Genomic DNA, 21,481 nt, shown 5'->3' with positions numbered 1-21,481 from the left:
AACGAATGAAGAGAAACTAATGCCGTAAATAGCAAATATTCGTATAAAGAAAGAAGAATTAAGGTCACGATCAGAGCAACTCTTTCATCAATGATTCCTACATTTCGCTAAGCAGGTTTCATTGTTATTAAAAGTGGCTTAAATTAACTTCCTTAATCAACCGCTGCAGGGAGGTCTTTGTGTCTCTTGTCCTCGAGTCTCTGTTTAGACGAGCTCAATCAAGTGCTACTTTGACCATTAGATAAGTGCTGATACAGTTCCTAATTATAGAGATGGCATCTGATGCAGAGGGCTGATACCTGTCATAAAAGAGTAGATAGTTTTTACTACGACTTATGTCGGCTGGCCATGCCAGGGCTAAATGCAGTGACATGTTTGTGTTGTTGCACGTATATATAGAAGCTGGTTGTATCCATAGAATTTTGTATACCAGCGCTAGAGTGGTGCATTTAAAGAAACCGCGTTTATTGGGTTTGAATCGATTTGATGTAACGTGCGGCTACAAACATCTATGCAGCTACGTCAAGGAACGTTGTATCACAGAAGCATAAAAGTTTACACAACAACGCCGAAAATTAAAGTTGGTAAAAATAGAAAACTGCGGCACAGAGTAATGTCGGTGCATACTAGAAAGAAATAACAACTTTTCATTCATTTTAACTTTCTTTTTCTTATTTTTTACTTGTTGAAGTAAAGGTAAAGTCTGTCTCCGAGCCATGAGGCCCATACAGCCGAAGCTTATCCCGGTTTCCATAGCATTAAGCGACTAGGAGTATTGCTACTCCCCCCTGGATGGGATGCTAGTCCATCGCAGGGTTACCCCCAGCAGTAAATTCGCCGGTACCCATTTATACACCTGGGTGGAGAGAGGCACTGTGAGAGTAAAGTGTCTTGCCCAAGAACACAACGCAGCGCCCCGGCCAGGCCTCGAACCCGGGCCGTTCGACTCGGATTTGAGCGCGCTAACCATTAGGCCATCGCGCCTCCCACACTTGTTGAAGTAAGCTGGCCCTATTCAAAAAAAAAGTTAGGTAAATATTCTAAAACATAACACGATACATGTGTAAAATAAAAAGTCTTGTAGATGTATTTACCAATATGCAAAATTCTACTAATTTCATACACTACCATTCAGCGCTTAATACCTCAACTGGACTTTTTTTAAAGATAGCTCTATTCATGGTTTCTCCTGCCATCTCGCTGAAACACAGTTAACTTACGGGCTTCGAATAAGTACAGTTAACTACTACTACCCAGAACACCTTTCGGCATTGAAGCGTACATCTTTAACATTCTGAAGGACAGCCTTTCTCTAGACAGCTGTATGTGTATTTGCTGGGTCATGTGCTACAAATGCGGAAAATTAAAACCAACCAGCAGATGCTATGGAATTGATTCTGGCTGTAAACTTGCTTTCTGTAGGTTAATAAAGTTAATAAAGCGACTTGGTAAACTTTGGCTGTACCAAAGGGGTGGTGGTTGAGGGTTGATCTTGTCGAGCAAGCTCAAGAATATCTCCTTAACGTCGCGGGGGATACTTGGCCATGAATAAATTCATAAGGCAAAGTTTTTTGCATGGGTACTCCTTTAAAAGTTTATATCTTGGGCGTTTAGACGCTGACTTCGCTAAAGCTTGACAAATAAGCTTACAGCATTACCACAAATACACCTTATTTACCTCCCTGTCGTAACAGGTCATGGAATTAGATATCGGCGCTGATTTCTTAACTTGGACACAAAATTGTCTGTTTTTATCCTTAGGAACGCTTTCCAAGAAAACACGAATGCAAAACCTATGAGTATGGTATTTTTGCTCATCTTAATCCACGGGCTATTGCAGAACGTGCAATGCATTGCAAAATAGTGCATTTTACCAGACAGCGCTATGCACATCCAATTATTGATGCAAAAACATGACGAAGCCTGGTCATAAATATTTCGCACATTTTCGGTAGTAGTCGCCGCACTTTGTACATACATTTTTCATTAAATCATACCAATGAGCAGATCCTGTTCTTTAAGGCCCCGTCCACACTGACTTGGGTAAATTTGAAAACGCATCTTTTTTTCTCCGGTTAGGCCAACCGTCCACACTGAAACGGCGTTTCGGTCACCGAAAACGAAACTTTTCAAAAACGTTCACCAATGAAGCGTATCGTTTTTAATTTACCCGGGTTAATGCGGACGGAAAACATTTTACGTGCAGGAACACTTTTTCCACCAAAATGGAGCAAGAGTAGCTAGAGTGTCCAATAAGAAAGAGACCAATAACACCAAATTTGCGAAGGGGTTAATTTTTAGATCTAAACCTCATGGGAAAAATAGCGTGGCTATGGGAATTATATTGCGTGGACTGCGTGCCAATTCGGAGAAAGATGAAGCAAATGTCGTCAATGACAAATATCAATCTGCTGCGACGGTTTGCGAAGACTCCTCACAAACATATCAAGTAGAACGTCTGGTTCGTAAAAGAAAACGATTTTTCCTAGATTGAAGTTTGTAATCTGCTCACTATATGGCACGCTTGTGTTAAATTTGCTTGCGCGAATGGCAAGCGCACCACTTCAATGCAATATATCTTCAGCAAGTTAATGAACATGCACTGGAACCGAGGAGCAGAGGAGCAGGCCGGAACAAAAAAAATGCTAACGGCCTAGCACAAAATATAAACCTCTTGGTACGTTTGAAAACTTTTCGCAAAGAAAATTGAACTGGCAATTTCGGATCGGTAATTTACGGGTAACAAATTCTTAATGTGCTTTGTGCAAGCGCGATTTCCTTTCTTATTTTGAGCCAATAAAAGGCGCCCAGACGATTGGTTCTAAAAATTATAAATAAATAGTCTTCAGCAAATCTGATGACAAAAGACGCAATGCCAGGGATGGAAACATTATCTGAAAGATTCTAGTATCACAATAACTTAGGGTTCCATTTTTAGTTGAGAACAAATAAATGCAATAAAATGGGGAAGACCAACTGAGATACAGTGGGACCTCGATTTAACGAACCTCTATGGATATTTTGAAGTCCTCGATATAACGAACGATATTCTCAGCCCCAGTAATAGTAAAATATATGGAAAAGAACCTCGATATAACGAAACCTCGTTATAGCGAACATATTTTGCCAGTCCTTTGGCCATTCGTTATATCGAGGTTCCACTGTAGCAAGAAGGAAATGGGCTTGGATCGGCCACACACTAAGAAAACCAGGCACTGACACCACCAAGCAGGCCTTAAAGTGGAATCCGCAGGGGAAAAGAAAGGTGGGAAGACCTGCTAAGACCAGGAGAAGATCAACTGAGGAGGAGTTAAAAAAAGCTAACATCAGTTGGAACGCAGCAGAGAAGGCGGCAGCAAATAGAGTTCGGTGGCGAAGCATTGTTGACGCCCTTTGCTCCACCAGAAGCCTAAAGGAATAAGTCGGTTAAAGGGGAAGTGTCACTGAGATTAAGTGCTACTTGAAAATCCAATGAAGGTGTTGATATTAATTGGAAATCCACTAATAGTGGCCTGCTCTTGCTAAAACGTATTGTACTAGTCATGAAAACTGTTAAAAAGTGGTGTGGCTACTGACATGTAAGAAAAAAAGTGGCCTAAAACTTAAAAACGGCGGGCCGACGTTTTCAAGTTTGATAGTGTTACTTGGAGGGAAATCATTTACAGCTATTGATTATGGTTTATTCACATCTTGGAGAATGGATTTATGCCTTTCTTTTGTTGTTCAAGGGATAGTTTTTTGTTCCGTGAGTGCATCCTCATAATGCTAGCATAGTTTACACAAAAAACGTAGAAAACTTTACACGGCACTGTCCCTTTTATCAGTTTAGCTGCATAACCATAGAAAATGATAAGGCGTATTATTTTATCTGCATACAAAATAGTTAGTAGATTGTACTCACAGTGATTTATTTACAAGTGTGCCTCTTCGATTGACTCATGCACGGTGTCATTAGGGGTTGTGAAAAGCGACAATAACTCCGTTTGTATGCCTTGATCACGTTTTGTGCTGCTGTACTTTACGGCCTGACGATTGTCATCCTTCGCCTCCACTGTCTCGCCGCCATCATCATCACTTCCCTCGTTTTCTTCAAGGGTAACATCAATAGCGCCAATGTCTTTTATAACACCGCTAAGTGTAACCATTTCAAACTCTCCAGTTTGCACTTGGGTTTTAAGGACGTTCGTCCCAGCCATACCAGCAATTTCCCCCTGCAAATCGCTAAGAGGGAGAAGCAGAGCAAGGCAACAAGAAAAAGACCAATGTGGATTGTTGCGCCACTCCTTGAGGAAATCATAAAGGAACAAAGCGTACTCGACTGAAAGCAAACCAAGAATGAAGCTATCTTAGAACACTTTTTGGAAGAAGTTTTACAGAAGGGGAAGTCCCCCTCCCTCCGTTTTCACTCCTGTAATTTTCTATAAGCGGAGGGTCTTATATCCGGGAGGGCTTAGACGGAAAAACAATCCTTTTACCACCCCTGCACAATATTTTGGTCGTCGTTTTTGAAATCTTTTCGATTTTACTGTATGTGTCTGTCAGTTGGAGTAAACGGAAGTAATAATTTTGACTTAATAGTTGACGAACTAAATACAGAAGCACTACATTGTTTGTCTCGATTGTTGGTTTTTAATTCCGAAAGTTTTTTTCTTTTTGTTTCGGAAATAAAACAGTCATTTTAATGAGCAAATCGCACGTGCACGTGCAGGATGATTTTGCTAATCCGACAATTTGTTTGGCGACGTTTTCTTTGTCTTTGCCGTCGTTTTTTAATCGCATTTGCTAGTGTTAAAAGTATTGTATGCTGTTGTTTTTCGGAGGATTCCTGCAGCTTTATTTTCGAAAAATTTCTTGTAATAAAATGAGTCAAGTCTATGAGACTAGAGTTTTTAGATGAATTTAGCCATTTAAGTTCCTAATCCAGAGACCGTGAGCCAAAGGTTTCTTGTACATACTTTTCAACGTGCAGTGCTTTTCCGAACTGCTGTACAGTTTGAAATTACATTAAAAAAATCGTTTTTAGCTTCGCCAAGAGATGGCTTGTGTGTGAAACCCCGCCAATTAACCTTGAATGATAACCTCAAGGTGATACAACTCATACCGTCAAAATACATGATACGCGGCTTCCGATTGGACGTGGAAAAAACAATACGTGCGATTTGATTGGCTTACATCAGGTTGCGAACGAAAATTCGCAAGGCCATCACTAAAATTGTAAAATTTGTTAATTTTGCAACTGCATGCATTTCTGGACATATTGTAAATGAGGTATGAACACCTCACATTTTGTGTATGGGCTCGTTCTGCGCTAAAACCTATTTAAAAATATACTTTTTATCTTACCGAGGAGTTGGCCTATCACGAATGAATTTGCTGCGAATATCAATATAATGAATAAGTGCGCGTCAGTATCCGGGCCAATCGTGCCTGTTACATTCTCTGCGGGAATCTTACTCGTTGCTCCAATAACCAAGTTGACAACAGTAACGGCAAGGGACGTCGTCATCAATCTGTTTTCCGTCACGTCTTGTAAGGGTTTCATCCAGGCGAAAAGAAACCCATACATCCCCGCGATGACTAACGCCAAGCCAATGTAGGACCTGCTCTCTTGTTCTACAAAAATTAGGCCACATGTTAAGATTACTTTACGAGTCATTTCAACAAGTTCCCAATACCACGAACGGGTTTTGTAATTTTCAAAGAGAAAACGCAATCCAGATATCATTTCCTTGTTTGAACGCAAATCCTTCGGTGTGCCTCCGTCTTCTGTGGCCAACCGTGCTCTTCGTTGTCTCCAGAGAGCGATAAATGAGGCGGCAGGAAGGGCAAAGATATAGACCGTAGAAATGTATGCCACGATAAGCATGTGATTGTATTTTTGCCCTTGACATGGTACGCTGTAATCTGCTCTCAGGAACTTGGAACACAAAACTTCTTTGTCATCTCGGCAAAGTTTTCTGCATGCGGGTGGCAGGACAGACGCTGTCTTGTAACAAGTGCTAAGATGCGTTACGTACAGAAAGAAAAACAGATTCCTGTACACAAGCTCCTTGGATTGCAAGACTCTTCTTGACTTTTCTTCTTCCTCGAGGTTGTGATTTCTTGAGATGAGCAGTTTATGAACTCCATAAGCAATGGCTGAAAGGCAAATTATGGCAAAATTCATTGCCATAATTGCAAAAAGGCTTCCGAAAGCATCCAAGTGTAATCCAGAAAAAAGACACTGGATGGGTGCTATCTGCAGCACGTTCAATTGGAGAAATCCTGAATACTTAGCGATAGTCTCAAGAGAACCGGGCCACTCAATGTATGAGAATACGTCCAGCAAACCATAGGTGACCTGATAGAAGCCAATTAGGATCTTGACCTTTGAAAAAAACTTATCAATCAGATGTTGTTCATCATCTTTCTTATTCTTCTTTTTGCTTGTCCACACCAAAACGGCAATGGTAATGAGAACAACGGAGAAAATTATAGACAGCTGAGTCACAATCCATGTCTTTGAAGGGCATGATGTGCAGAGTCGAAACTGTTTGTAGTATCCTAAACTGCAAACACTACAAAGTGGACCTTCGTACCCATTATCACAGGAGGAATCAAGACCACCTTTACACGACTCTTCTGCTTGGCACATATAGGGCGTGGGTATAGGATAAGGGTATTGTACATGGAAAGCATCTAAAGCTGGTGAAGATGACAATAAGTTTTGAATAAAAAGTTTGTAGCGATCATTGTGACTCTTGTTTCGCCATTCCCACCAATGACCAGATTTCAGTGAAGCATAGTCATCTTGGCATTTCAGTCCTCCTTGGCCACATTTGAAACATTGTTCAAACATGTGGGTTCGATAATGTCCTTCCAAGCATTTGCAGGCACGTTTTCCAGCAAAGAAGTCAGTTTCTGTCCCTGTTGAAGATTTAAAAAAACATATATATTTCTTTTAGGATTATTATAGTATACTAATGCAAATACGACACTTTGATTGGTTGAGCTACTCGTATACTATCAGCTGTTGGTATTTGAGTTCTGAAAGCTCGAAATGTATGAATCAAGTGTAAGAAAAAAAGCTCTAAGACATTCCGACGGTCATCTGAAGTATTGCGAAGATTGTCGGAATACACTTGTTGCCTGTCAAAGATGGCCGGAGGTCATTAAATCTGAGAACCTTCTAAGATTTAGAAAAACACCCAACTTGTGGGCTTGGGACCAACAACTCCAAACCTATTTTACTCATCGCCATATAGTTTGAATTGTGACTTAATGCCAATGTTTTTTTCTTTTTGTATTTCCTTTATCGGGTTCGACGTCTCAACTTTATTTTCCCTCGAATTGAAACAAAGTTAATTAAGGGAATTCTGAAATGAGCTAACGTTGAAGTGGCCTCCTGCGGAGACGTTCTTTGGGCTACGCGCGTGACGAGCCCAGAGAACGTCTGCGTGGGAGGCTAACATCGTAGAGAAACACCAAGTTCCACAAAGAAAAACTGGTCGGTCCCAATTCTCATAGTTACCACGGGCCCTAGTTAATTTTCTTTACCTAAAGGACAAGACTTGCAGTCTCGATGTTGTGTTCCAGGTGTTTTGTCATATGCGACAAAAGAACCATTTGGACATCTCCTGCAGGTTTCGCCGACGTAGCCAACGATGTCAGAGTAAAAACCTCCTGATAAATGACAAGCACAATTGATTCTATGTTTTAGTAGAAAGAAATAAGATGGGAAAACGTATTGTAAAATACATTTGTTATAACTCTTGCGTGATGATATAAGGACCTATTTCAATTCCGATTTTGGCACACAATTTTCTTTAATTATCTCACTGAACAGTCAGTTTGGTGATCCACCGTCTCTGTTTGTCTTGGCAGTGTAAGCGAGACATGTTATTTAACTTGCGGAAGAGCTGACGTTTCGAGCGTTAGCTCCTGTTAGTGATAAAGAAGTATTTGTGTGTTGGTAGACTGCAAAACAGTCGTATCTTTTGCGAACGCGCTCGGTGTTGAAACAAGAGCGAGAGGTCTGGAGCCAATGTCAAAACTATGGGTGAGACTGGGGAGAGACGCTAAAAGATACGACTGTCGGCTTTCCATACGTTGAATTCGTTTCGAATTTCCCGTTCTCCCAGAAACGGAAAATTCCCATTGGTCAATTATGATGTTACCTGTCACCAAAAACTCTTTCCCCTCGTCAAAGATATCGACTCCGTATCAATTTGACAGTGAAAATGCTCTTCGCGCGAACAAAATGGAAAAGACTTGGATGCGCTTGCGAACGATTTGGGTTTTGTATTAAAATCAGATCAAAAGGAAGCTCTTTAATCAAAGGGTAGGGATGTTTTTGCTGTTGTTTCAAAGGCCTTTGGCAAAAGCCGCCAACCATTTGTCCTGGCAAAGAGTTCAAGCTCGCTGAATGCAGCTCTTCAACAGTCCGACGTCGACGCGTCTTTTTGCTTTGTTCATCGTCGTGAGGCGGGTTTCTTCGGTGTTGTTTGATCCATTGGATGAATAGAAACAGACTTCTATTTTAAACGGGACACATTCTACCTTTTTCACGAAAACTGAACAAAATAAAAAAAAAAATTCGTTGGACTTTTAAACACTCTAGTTCGTGCGTGGACAACGTGAAAATAAACAATGCTATCAATTAAAATATGGGTGGAGGTGTCGAAATTTTTGACAACTCGGTGACATAACTTGGCCCCCTGGTCGGAACAAATTCGTTGTATGGAAAGCCGACAGTCGTTTTTTCTCGCCTCGCTCGCCCTGCGGGCGTGCGAGGCTCGCAAGACGATCGGCGCTTCGCGCCTTCGATAAGCGCTTTTTCCAACGACTTAAGTTGGATATGTCGGCTGCAAAATACTATAAAGATTTCGTAACTACTCTTTTTCTTTGGCCATCGAAGCTTAACTAAAAATAACACGCAAAATGCCATAAAAAACAATACGAACAAACGCATTGTTGAAACATTATACCTTTTAACTTGACGTTTCGTATGTTTCTACATACATCTTCAGAGGTGACAGTTGATTTTGGACAAACAAAACGTAGATTGCATGACAGAAAAACTGAACATTTCAAGGCAATTACAAGTAACAAGCTTTAACACGGCCTCCAAGAAAAGCAGCTTTCATTGTTTTGAATTTTTCTTCTGTTACGTTGTTACTAGGTAGCTTATCTTAACTTGTCTAAAGTGAGTTTTTACAAGTGTACAGGTGTACAAAGTGTACTTTCTGCTACTATTATGAAGACTGAAAACGAATCGATTTGGTGTTACATATTGCAATCATTACATCATTTCCTAGTAGCAAGCACCTGCACTTACTTGAGTTGGTCTACATTAAGGCCATCACAATAAAATGTTTCGTTTCCCATCGCCTCGTCTCTTTTGATGGTTTGTCGGTCGGTCGGACAAACAAAAAAAGAAAAAAGATGGAACACTTGAAGAAAGAAAGCCTCGGGTTACGAATGCGAAAAGGTGGCTATTTCGTTCGTTATTTCCGTTATTCTTTCTTTAATCAAAATTAAAGGCAAGGACATCACATAATGTCAATTGTTGTTTATAAAACAAGATCGTGTGCTTGTAAATTAAAGTACTAGCTTCTTTGACTAGTGAATCTGCAATTTTTTTTTTACTTTATTGGTCGGTCGGGCGATGGGAAACGAAACATTTTATTGGGAAAACCTAAGTTAACCCTCGGACGAACATGGAAATTAATACCATAGTAACATAGAAATCTCTAAAGAAATTTCGTGTGACTGTGTAGCGCATATAACTAGTGAATTGAAAACGATAATTAAAATGTAAAATGCGCCTGATGGTAGTATAATGTTTCCATACGTTTCGGGGCTACAGCCCCTTCTTCAGTGGAAAATGTGAAATGCCATCTAAGGGGGGGGGGGGGGGGGGTCAAAAAAAAAAAAAAAAAAACGCGCGCGCAAAAGACCAAAAACCGAACCAAAGTAGCAGTGTGGTTATTACGGAAATTAGCACGTGCGCGTGATCAAAGTATTTGAAAGTTTACAAATCAAAACGTACGCCACAAGCGCGCGCGCTTGTTAGAGTGAACATTAGAGAAGATCAAATAAAGGTAAAATCCACATTTAGTCCACGAGGTCGCATGGTCTGGTGCCGGAAAATCAGCTTTGCCTCAAAACGCTTCCTTTCCATGGTGTCAGTAAGTCCGGCATAATACCCCCATCGTGGCACAAGGGGGATGGCGGATGGATTCCCCTCTTAAACTGTTGGCCAACTCGTGTTGGCAAACTCGAGTTGGTGTGTGTGAACGACGCAGAAACGGCAATCAAGTTGGCCAACTGTTGGCGACAAAATAGAACTTGTCTCTATTCTCACCAACAGTTGGCCAACTTGTTTGCCAACTATTGTTGTGTCGTTCAGACACACAAACTTGAGTTTGCCAAGATGAGTTTGCCAACTTTAGTTTGTCGTGTCATTTTGCAATATCAAGCATCTTAGGTTTCCGTTCTATTAATGCGTGGCGATTTTTTTACACTGAGTAAAACGCCCATAGCTTACTTTTCAAAATAACATATTTTTTGTTGTTGTTGACTTTAATGTCATGTTACGTTGTATGGGGTACCAGAATTTTTTTTGGTCAGCGACATTTCATAATTTGGTCACCAGAAGAAGTAAGAAGTTACCTGGAGGACAATTCTGACATCCTCTTTTTCCCTTAGTGGAAGGATCAATAAATGTCCCAAGGGGGCACGGTATAAATGTTGTGTTGAAATCTTCATAGGCATCTTTTTCTCTGAACCCTGAAGCCAGAAGAGCGGAAGCATACGCTGACCCTGGGTGAAAAGTGGGATAGTCGACGCTGATAGCTTCTGAATCGGAAATGAGAGGATTCCTAGGAGAAACCAATCAAAATTGTATTGAAAATGAAGTTTCTTTCTATCAATCAAGCCTTTATTTAACGTTGTAACGCTCTCAATGGCATAGCGCCAGCTTATATTAGTGATTTAAGAGGCCGTTTTTCTGAAAAACACCCACTTAAATTCGCATCAAAAAATAATTTTGCCTGAAACTCTGGCAACTGAAAGACTTTACCGACGCTAGAGCTAAAACAGGTTTCATCGAATTTGAATGGGTGTTTTTCGGAAAGACAGCCTCTTAATTAATGTAAGAAAGCATGCACTGTATAAACTGCGCTCTATAAATTCAGGTACGCTTCTATTGCACCCAGCAGGGGAAATGAAAAAGTCTTTTGCAATTGGTAACAGTTCTTTCAGTGTATCTGCACCTACACTTTGGAATGCGCTTCCACCTAGCCTGCGAAATATTAGTTATATTTTTATTTTTAAATCTCGTCTTAAAACTTATCTTTTTAAATTAGCTTTTAACCTTTAGATCTTGTCAATGATTTTGCTCTCGATTAAAAAAAATCATTTAACGAAAAAGTAATGCCCAGAATATTAATGCCTTTTCATTAAGATTGATCCATTTTATGCCATCGTCGTTGGTAGGTTGCATATCTAGTTTACTGCTGCCTATCAAACTAGCTTCGGATTTAGTCGTGATTATCTTAAGAGAGGGTAATAAATAAATTTCTGGATTGATTTTAAAACCGTATCAAGGGAAGCCAGGTCTTTAAGAAAAAGTGGTTATCATCGGCGAATAACTCGAGCTTTTTATGTTAGACACTAAATCTTATCACAAAAATAAAAAGGAATGAGGAATTGGGTCCCCTTGTTACCTCTCGTTATGCTGAAAAGATTTGTCGCGAAGAACGCAAGCGCCGTTTCCACAGAGCAGAACACTGATCTTTTTATTATATTGAATTACTTTGAAAAATGTGATTGGTCGAGAGCATTCAGTCAATATAATAGATGTGAACTTGACATATAACATATCTGCAGCAATATTGGGTTATATGTCGATTCAAGTCCGCTTAGTTTCACCCCTCGTCCGAGTAGTGCTGTCAAACTTTTGAAAAATGGCCGAGCGATCCTTGTCCGAAGGGAATGAAAGTTTTGATCAAGGATAAAGATTCTAAAACACCAAGAGAACAAAAAAACAAGTGTAAAAATTCTGATATTATTTGAGGGAGAAGAACCTGGAGGAACCACGAGATAAAACGACTTTGGCCAATGTTCTGACGAAGTTTTACGCCGGCGCTAGAAAAAGTGATGGCAAATTGTTTGAAAACGTATAATAAAACAATTATTGAATTCGAATTTCGCATGATATCGTGAATTATCAAAACCTCGTGTCTGTATTATCTGTATAACACAGACCTCGGTTTTGATAATTCACGATATCATGCTCAACGTCATCCAATAATTGCTTAGTGTTCGCAAAAACCAAACGCGTCAGAGAAGCAAAAGTAAAATTACGTTCTACTCTATTGAAAGCTCTCTCGAAATCGGCTGCGTAAAGTATAACCGATTTATTGTTCTTCATGGTAAAATCCATTATGTCGTCAACGAGACTTAAAGAGTCCTTGATATTTCTACCTTTGATAAATGCCGTCTAGTGAGAATGTTGTTCAATTTATTGCATCAAATATCGGACGGAAATTGTCAACTTGTACAGAAGTTCATAATTCTAAAAGTCTTCATCAAGCATTAGGGCGTGTAGGCTATTGTTCTACCAAACCGTGCGCGCAAGATAATGACATAGTTTATTACGAAATATCTGAACTAAATTGGACTCTGCTCACGTACACATCAAAATTTCAAACATTTTTTGCAATAAAAAGGCGGTGACCTTTTATCTTGCCGTTTGCAAAGTTCGAACAGCTTTAACTGCACACTAATACATCTCTACGAGTCATTCAGTGTTAAAAGGAGCTCAATAAAGGCGAGGAAAAACAGGCAATTGTTTGAAATTACTTCACACAGTCAGTCCGAAATAATAGCGCGCACTTGCTTGCTATAGAAGGGATAATCCCGTTTTTCAGATCAAGTTTAGGTCAAATAAAGTTAATTTTGGTTAAACTTTTTCGTTTTGTCATTACTCAGCACTTCAGAGAACCTCGCTTAGATACACTGTACAAATCTTTTATAGTTTCTGTGAGAAAATGTGTGGCTTAAAGTCGAAATTGAAGTACTTGTTGCGAAGCCAAAAATGTTATTGCGTGATCGGTATTCGTGTACAACTCTTCGCGATTGGCAACTTGTTCGCGGAAAAAACGTTCTAAAAATAGCCTACCTACGAAAGACACATGTACATCTCAAGTCCCATATCCAGAGATGTAGACTTCTAGCTTATGAACTTCTTATTTGACTGTACTATATTTATCAGCAAACCAAACCCGACTTGGGCTTTTCGTAATTAAGATCCATCGCTGATGGCTTTTATCGGTATGTGCATCCAAATGTTATTAGGTAGGGGGTGAACCAAGGTTGCACTTTGACAACGAAATTAACTAACCACCTTCATCAAGGAAACGCAGTCTAACGGCATCACCATCCATTGCCAGGTTTCAAACAACATGTCCACTTGTTAATTCTAAGGACAATATTAGCTTAAGGAAAAAATAACTCTTGTTTTATTCCTATAGCTCAAAAACGGGTTTACTTCAATGTTTTTTTTTTTCAATAGAAATGTGCTTAACTTTTCTTTTTTTTTAAATCTGGTTACTAACAGATATATTTTGAATTTCTGATTTTCGAGTGTTTGAAAAGTTCGATTCTTCATCACCCTGAAAAAATAAGAAACCAAAATAAATCAAGAATATGTTATCTAGAAAGCGTAGATTAAAGTTTTTTACACTCTTGTTTCGGGTATTAGGCCCTCCTCTTTCTTCTTTGAAAATGGAATTTTTCAGTGAAAGCCTAAACCTCTCCCTTTGTCCACGTTTCGTAAGCGATGCCTCCCCTTAGCGACTCTTTAAAAAAAGCAAAACAAACAAACAAACAAACAAACAAGCAAACAAGAAAAAAAAATAAGAAAAACAAAAGCAAAATATATCTAGTCAAATGAAATCATAATTTCAAAAAAAAAAAGAAACTATTTAGTTTCAAAGACATATTTCCACAGATCTTCTGTCCTCCGTCATTGTCACGTATTGCTGATTAATTCCGTTACATTTTTTTCGTTATTAACATTTCCACTTATTATATATTCAACTTTGTAACTTGCGGTTAATAACTGAAAATGGCAGAGGATCTGTCGAAAGATATCTTTAATAATAACGAGTGTTCCATTCGGAGAGTGTAGTGTTTGAAATACATGTAGCAACTAACTCAACGGGCGGTACCGTTAGGCATAAAAAACACTTGAACGACGATAAGATACGTTATATCACACTTTGTGAAATAAAATCATTTTTTCGCATGTGTCTTCGAAGGGTTTTCCTCCTCCCTTGACCGGTTATACTCATGCTACTAAGACGTTTCCAAACAAAAATTCACGGACCTGGCAATAATAGCGGGCATCTGTGCGGCGTACTTCTTTTCGCCTTTCTTCAATAAACCTAAGTTCAGTGCAGTCACGAAAGAAAACACGGTAGTGGTAGGGTAGAGTGGTCCGCCACTCTCGTCTCACGTCTGTCTCCGCTCTCCGCCTGGGGAGTCGGTGTCGGGGAAAGGTCCGAAACTTCGCTTTCCTGAAAACTGGATGTTCTCTCACGCTCGCTTCTCCTCGCGGGGCAGCAACTTGGGGGGCGACAGAGACGATCGGGCGATCATGGTCCAGCCTTAGAGGCAAAAACCAAACTGGAAACGCGAGGATTTTAATCTTGCATAAATCGATCTTTTGAAGTAGCCCGAGCATGTGAGTCTCTCGCTGCAACGCATGCTATTTGAAAGCCGATCTTTTGATGATGGCACGCTGTTCCACTTCAGTGAGCATTGTCCACCCTGCGTTCCCGGTAGCACTTCCACCTCACCCACAACCACAGCATAAGTGTAGTTCAAACACTACACTAAGAATGAAACACTTGAGGTGTTTTTTTTTCTTTTTCTTGAAAATATAACTTGCTTCCCGGTAAACAACCACGTTACGTGATATGTCCTCACTACGGGTGCCAGTTGGTTTTACCCTGTTACCGTACCCAATCGCATGCTCAGCTCTCTGTCCTGCCTCGTTACTCCTGAGGGACGTCGTGTTTGGGGACTGTCGTACGGTGTTTAGCGGTCGGGCCGCGCGTCGGCGTACTGGATTCGCTGAAATGGAGTGGTTCATTCGCTTTTTTGATTTTGATAGATGAAATTAAAACGGGGAAAAAGGCAGAAGAAGAACTTGGTAAAAGTGTTAAAGACAAGTCAAAATTCGGTACCTTGCAAGCATGGCTTCAACAGAGCGATAAAATACCTGATTTTTAGCTGAATTTGGGTACGGTACTTCGTCCTTTTTGGTACGCTTGGGCTGCATATCAGGCTCGTTTGGTCTCGTCATGGGTATTTTGGCTCGACTGCGTCTCGCCAAAAACGATGCTCGACCCTCGCCTGTAGCGTACCAAAAATAAATTAGATATTAATATGACGATAACGTTTGCTATTGTAAAATGACATATTCCCATATCAGATGTTTGTGCCAGACGGTGATGACTCATCAAGACACTGTTAGTTTTTAATTTGGAAGGTGTACTGGACTCACTTAAATCTATCTAAATATTCATGTTCTTGAATAAAATTAATTTGTTTAGGGTGGCAGCCATGGACAGCTGTTTCGTCCATGTCAGCCCTGTAAAAAAACATATGGAAGCTGTAGCTGGACTGAAGGACTGTCAGGGCAATGCGCACGACTATGAAGTCCTTACAAGGACGAATCAGCTGTCCTTGGTTGCTACTCCATGGTAATTGACTTGGCGCATGCGCATAGGTTCTTGCCAAGGGGTTCCCCCCCCCCCCAAAATATTTTCCAACCATGGGGATGTGAAACGTGACCAAAGCATTCGGATGGCCTATCATTAGCATTAATGGGACACATTACATTTTAGAATCCATGCCAAGGCCAACGACTGATTCGAGGCTCAGTATCTTCAGCTTAGTCCGTAGAAGAAACCTGTTAAAAAGAGAGATGCATATGTCTAGCTCAGGAAGTCGTGGGGTAGCATAAAGCGTCCTTGATACAAAGGGTAGACGTTGCAAAATGAAATCGTTTTTATTTTCAACGCTGATAGAAGAAATAATCCCCCGACAGTGGTACAATGTGTGTGTGTGTGTGTTTGTGTGTGGGTGGGTGGGTGGGTTGGGGTTGGGGGGGGGGGGGGGGGGGCTTTGATTGACCCCACTACGATTTTCGTTCTTATAAGAAAATACAAGGATTTTGCTTTCAGTAAAAGGGCTTGGGATTGTTCTTTAAGAATAGTTTATTTTTTGTTGTTTACGACTTCATATATACAACGTTATCAAGTTAGCCACCTAGGTTCCACCACCTTAGATTTTCTTATTTTATTGGGAAGTTAAAAAATACTTCAGTTTAACAAATACATAGATTGTCCACGGCCCTGTAGTTTTTCGTATATTACTTCGATCGCTGAACGGAAGAAAAAATAAACGGTGAGAAACCAGGACGCCAGCGTAAAACGGAGGTTCAAGGGGGTGCGGGTGGGAGCTTCGCTCGCTCTCCGACCCCACCCCCTACTGCTTCGCACGCGCGCTGGCTTTGCTCCCTGTTTTCTTTCTCGCGTGATCTTTTGCGTTGAAAAAAAAAGAAGCTTTGAACAATCTAAAGAATACAGCCTAAATTTTAATGGGATGTTATAAAAAGTACCAATTTGACAACTGTGTTTAATAGTGTATCTATGGACAATTAGGTCGAAAAGGTTAAGATTTGGCTAAACTTATGTGTCAAAATGCGGTTGATATGGTCATGTCAAAAACCGTGGGAGCACTGTCGATGCATCTTATTATTATACATTAGAATTACTTTGAAACATGTGATTGGTCGAGAGCATTCAGTCAATATACAATAGCTGTGAACTTGACATGATAACCCAATATCTGCAGCAGATATTGGGTTATCAGTCGAGTTCTCCGCTTAGTTCCAAGCCCCTCGTCCGTGTAGTGCTGTCAAACTTTTGAAAATATGGCTGAGCGATTCGCCTCCTTTCCGAAGAGGACTTGAAAGTTTTGATCAGACAAAGATTCTAAAAACACCAGAGAAAACAAAAACGAGTGTAAAAATTCTGAATGATTATTTGAGGGAGAAGAACCTGGAGGAACCACAAGATAAAACCGCTTTGGCCATTCTGACGAAGTTTTACGCCGGCGCTAGAAAAAGTGATGGCTGTCTTCGTTTGCAAATTGTTTGAAAACGTATAATAAAACAATACTGAATTCGGTTTTCGCATGATATCTTGAATTATCAAAACCTCGTGTCTGTGTTATCTGCCTCAGCCTTCGGCTTCGGCAGATAACACAGACCTCGGTTTTGATAATTCAGATATCATGCTCAACCTCATCCAATAATTGCTTATTGTCGGCAAGAAATGAATAAACAACCACAAACGTCTTTGCATCACAGAGTGCATTCCCTTTTCTTTTCCATTTTCTTTTATCTTATTTTAAAACAGAACAAAAGAGGGCGAAATAATGACATTCTTTGCCAAGAGTGTCTTGACTCTTTATGTAAATTTACAACTCCAGTTGGAACGCCATCGTACATCGTAGATTTTGAAATATATATTTATTATAAAAAGCATATTTTTCTCTGACGAAAACATGGAAGTGAAAGGTACAGTTAAACGTATGGTCGATCGCTTCCTGTTTATTGACTTTTCTTGTTAAGAATAAAAGATCCCGTGGGTGGGAGCCACCATTTCTTTTGTATTTTTTGCAGTATATAAGAAGAAAATAATATACGTTCGTTTGAGTTTACGATCTTTTTCATGGCGTTGATAGTTTCTCTTTATTTGAATTGCTTCGTTGTCAGAATAGATGTAATTTTCCAACTCGAGTGGTCCTGGAGCTGAAAACACAAGCTGATGACAGACTAGAAACGAGACTCGTACAGCACGGCGCAGCTACACAACTGTTAGGTCAGACAGTTGAAATTCTTAGTAAATGTGATTTGGACAAGATTTATCTGCTCTTTTGTATTCTAACTGATGAGTGATAAATATTGTTTCTAGGAGAGTCTATTGAGACATCTCTGCGGTCCGCGTTTATTGCTAATTTCTGTTTGATCAGTCAAAAAGCAGGGCGTAGACTTTCTGATCCGGAAAGCTTGGACGACCCTATAAGTTACATGCGACAATGATGTTGTTTATTACAGTAGTTTTACAAACGTCCAGCAAGCATATAACTCTCGTGTTTCGCCAAGTGTGTGTTTTTATGTTTTATAAGCGAATTATTTAATTTTAACACAGCTTTGCCAATCATCTAAACTTAAAATAAGAACGGTCGGAGTTTGCAGTGCTTAGTCAAAGCTACATATGTTACACAATTTCTGTTGCTTGCAAGCTCTCAGAAAAAGACGACTGATGCAAACAGGTTAAAGTTTGAACTTGAAACTCCCGCGTTGTCAGTAGCGAATGTTTATCACTTCTCGTCTGTTGCATCTTTTACAATATATTCAACTGTTGTTTATAGGTAATGTTCGCTTTTATTTTTTTTCCCACGGATGTGAATTAAGACTATAGTTCACTGCCCGCAACTGTTGTAGGTTTTCAAAACACAGAATGATCGATCTATGGAATCTCAATTCAGAAACCTTTTTAAGGTGTTATCGTTGACAAAATTTAATAGTGTGAGCCAGCCTTATAAAAACAGGCTAACCAAAAATATTTACAGCTTACGGGGAGCAGGGATGACGCAGTGGTGAGAGCGCTCGCGTCCCACCAATGTGACCCGGGTTCGATTCCGGCCCGGTGCCATATGTGTTTTGAGTTTGTTGTTGGTTCTCGTCCTTGCTCCGAGGGTTTTTCTCTGAGTTTTCCGGTTTTCCTCCCTTCACAAAAATCAACACTTCTAAATTCCAATTCGATTGGGAATCCGAGGGCCACAGGTTTGTCAGTCGCAAGACTGTTACGTGCTACCCTCGTAAAATAAAGACGAATTTATTTATTTTTTAATGCAACAATGTTGCAAGGCAAATTTAACTGGAACTTAAAAATACTACCACAGTAGATCAATTCTGTGTTCTTTTCCACTCATACTACAATGGAAGCGCAGGCTCTCCATCTAAGCTGGCCGAAGTTAAGCCCTACCTGGCGGTTTTACACTTGAATGCGAATACTTACACTAATAAATGAGGACCGCCAAGCTTGAATGCTTCTGGTTGAATTGTCTCTATAGGATTATCCGACAGCATGCTTGAATGACAAAAGGAAAACAAATATTTATCAAACAAGCATTAAAATAAACAAGCTATGTAGTTGCAACAAAGAACGGCCTTTTGTGCCTCCCTTACATTTCTATTTTTTACATTTCTATTTTTTCAATCAAATCGATGCTTCATGGTGAAAAAAAAAAAGAAATTCGAGTTGTACGTATTCAAAAATAGTTTAATAATTTAGGCTTGGGTAGCCCATGGGCGAACATTTTAAAGGCAGGACATTTTTTGAAAAAAAAAAAAAAAAAAAAAAAATGCGTCCTCATGCGTGCAATTTAAAGCGTATTATCATTATTACTTTATTACAAAGATAGTAAAAAGTAAAACGTGTCAGGTTAACTTTCTTCTCAAATATTAACATTTTAACCTTTTCCGGACAGATACAAAAAAAAGGACAAGAACATAAACACTTACTTTTCCGTCTGACATGAAACCAAGGCTCCAAAGTCGACGCACGTTTTACACTACCACTCTTTTGTTTTGCTTCCATTTTGAACTAGATTACTTCTTACTACTCACATTATTTGTTGTTTGTCTACGCTCGACGCCGTGTGTACGTTATAGAATGCTCGATATGGAATAGTCTTCAAACGATTGCCGCTTAGAAATCTAACAGGCGAGACAATAATAAAAAGTGAGAGTATATATGATTTATTGATGGAGTGTGAGGTCGAGTTATACATCTCGAGTTTCGTTACCAAGCGCGAGGGCCAAAGTGGGAGAATATCGGCTCGAGGTCGAGATTTTGACCGAGGATCCACCGGGTTATTATTATTATGCTGAGCTTTATCTACTTTATGACTCTAATAAACTAAAGTAATTTGACAAAATTCGGTTCCGTTCGGGCAGTCAGTACAAGTGTTCGTGATAAAACATGAAAACTTGTCGTGTCTAACCTATAAAATAGTAAAATGTTGACTGAACTTTCGGCATCCTACTGTTTCCTTCGTCAAAGTAAATTGACTAAAAATAATTATCAAAAAAAGTTTTAAAAAAGTTTAAACTTTCCACGGTCCCAAAGGAATAAAATAAAAGGCAAAAAAAAAAAAAGCTTCAGGAAAGGGCTGGCGAAGAAAAGAAGAGGGACACGAGATATGAAATCTCGAGACTGCCCTTTAATAAATCGCTTAGGGACAGTGAAAAAGTTTAAACTTTTTTTATTTTTTATTGCAGTCATTTTACTCTGACGAAGGCAACAGTCGAAAAACAATCTTTTTACCCTGGGACGTACAAGCACATCCATACACCCATGATATAATGCCCTTAGCTTATTCTACAAGATGACATAGTTTTGGTTGCCTGGACGTCATTTCACGTCAAATGACGTCATTCGAGCTGTTATCTTGGATCTTGTTATCTTGGATCTGTATCTTGGATGTCATCATTTTCTTTCATCTTTTCTTTTCATTTTCAAAAACGGAGATTGATACAAAATCAAGCCAGAATGCTAATGTATTGAAAAAATTAAACAAATTCTACAATTTTATTAAAAAATGGAAGAATAAAAAAAAGATGATTAAAGTGTAAATTTTTGGCCATGCTTGGTTGCAAACATGACGTTGCCATGGCGAATTTAAAAGTTGTGGACAAATAGTTTTCATATCAAAATTTCCGCAAGGGATGAATGAACAGCTAATGAAAGTTTCAGTGTCAAAAAGTAAATCACCTTCTCAAAATTACAAAAAAAAATGCTTAAGATGTAGTGGCATGCACCTTCCCTCCGCCTGTAGCTTGTACGTCCGATGGTTCAGTTTTATAACTTAACAAGAAGCTTTAGAAGCTTGAGAAGCTTAAAATCGGGCGCTTAATAATTAGCTATCTGTTTTGACTTGAACGGCAGGGTACAGTACAGTAAAAATCACTGCAAAAACAGTCACTTAAACCTATTCAGGCCGGAGGGGGGGGGGGGGGGCTTTTGAGGCCCGCGCTGGTTTTGGACGCTTATAACTTTTTCAAGATTCAACCAAACGCTGCCAAACTTTGCGCGTTTATCTAAAATTTATCTTGCAATAATTTGGTAGGATTAGTTATTGGTGCCAGTAACTTGAAATCACCATGGCAACGTCATTTTGACAGGCTTGTTTTCCCAAATTTGTAATTTTCGTGTTTCTATTTAATAATGAAAATCTGGAATGTTTTCAAGATTGCATTACTACTTAATGACATAATGGTCTCAATTTATAAAAATATATTTCGCACAATACAAATAAACGATTGAACTAGACGTCTAGAAAATATAAATTT

The 21,481-nt window shown here is 39.5% G+C and overlaps 1 protein-coding gene across 1 annotated transcript; it reads right to left on the bottom strand.

The window, feature by feature from the left end:
• Positions 1-236: 236 nt before the first annotated feature.
• Positions 237-20,488, bottom strand: LOC144666621 (uncharacterized). The gene is made up of 10 exons (XM_078528021.1): positions 20,457-20,488; positions 19,757-19,846; positions 19,146-19,217; positions 15,893-15,964; positions 13,602-13,658; positions 10,654-10,862; positions 7,537-7,662; positions 5,344-6,906; positions 3,902-4,318; positions 237-299 (listed from the first exon to the last, which is right to left on the bottom strand). The coding sequence occupies exons 1-9, from the start codon at positions 20,486-20,488 to the stop codon at positions 3,912-3,914; spliced, it is 2,628 nt and encodes an 875-aa protein (XP_078384147.1). The 3' UTR covers positions 237-299; positions 3,902-3,911.
• Positions 20,489-21,481: the final 993 nt, after the last annotated feature.

The sequence above is a fragment of the Oculina patagonica genome, chromosome 9 (assembly GCF_052425735.1).
Source record: "Oculina patagonica isolate OP01 chromosome 9, crgOcupat, whole genome shotgun sequence".
Lineage (NCBI taxonomy): Eukaryota > Metazoa > Cnidaria > Anthozoa > Scleractinia > Oculinidae > Oculina > Oculina patagonica.
Note: the sequence above shows the minus strand (reverse complement) of the source record. Positions and strands in the feature narration are given on the sequence as shown.

Bases quoted from the DNA above. Each gene is read 5' to 3' on its own strand.
- LOC144666621 (XM_078528021.1), bottom strand. From the start codon at position 20,488: ATGGGTGTATGGATGTGCTTGTACGTCCCAGG. The intron at 15,965-19,145 runs GTAAGTATTCGC...TCTTTTTAACAG, and splicing joins GGCGGTCCTCATTTATTAGT to GTTTCTTCTACGGACTAAGC. The intron at 13,659-15,892 runs GTAATGTGTCCC...TTATTTTTTCAG, and splicing joins CTTGGCATGGATTCTAAAAT to GGTGATGAAGAATCGAACTT.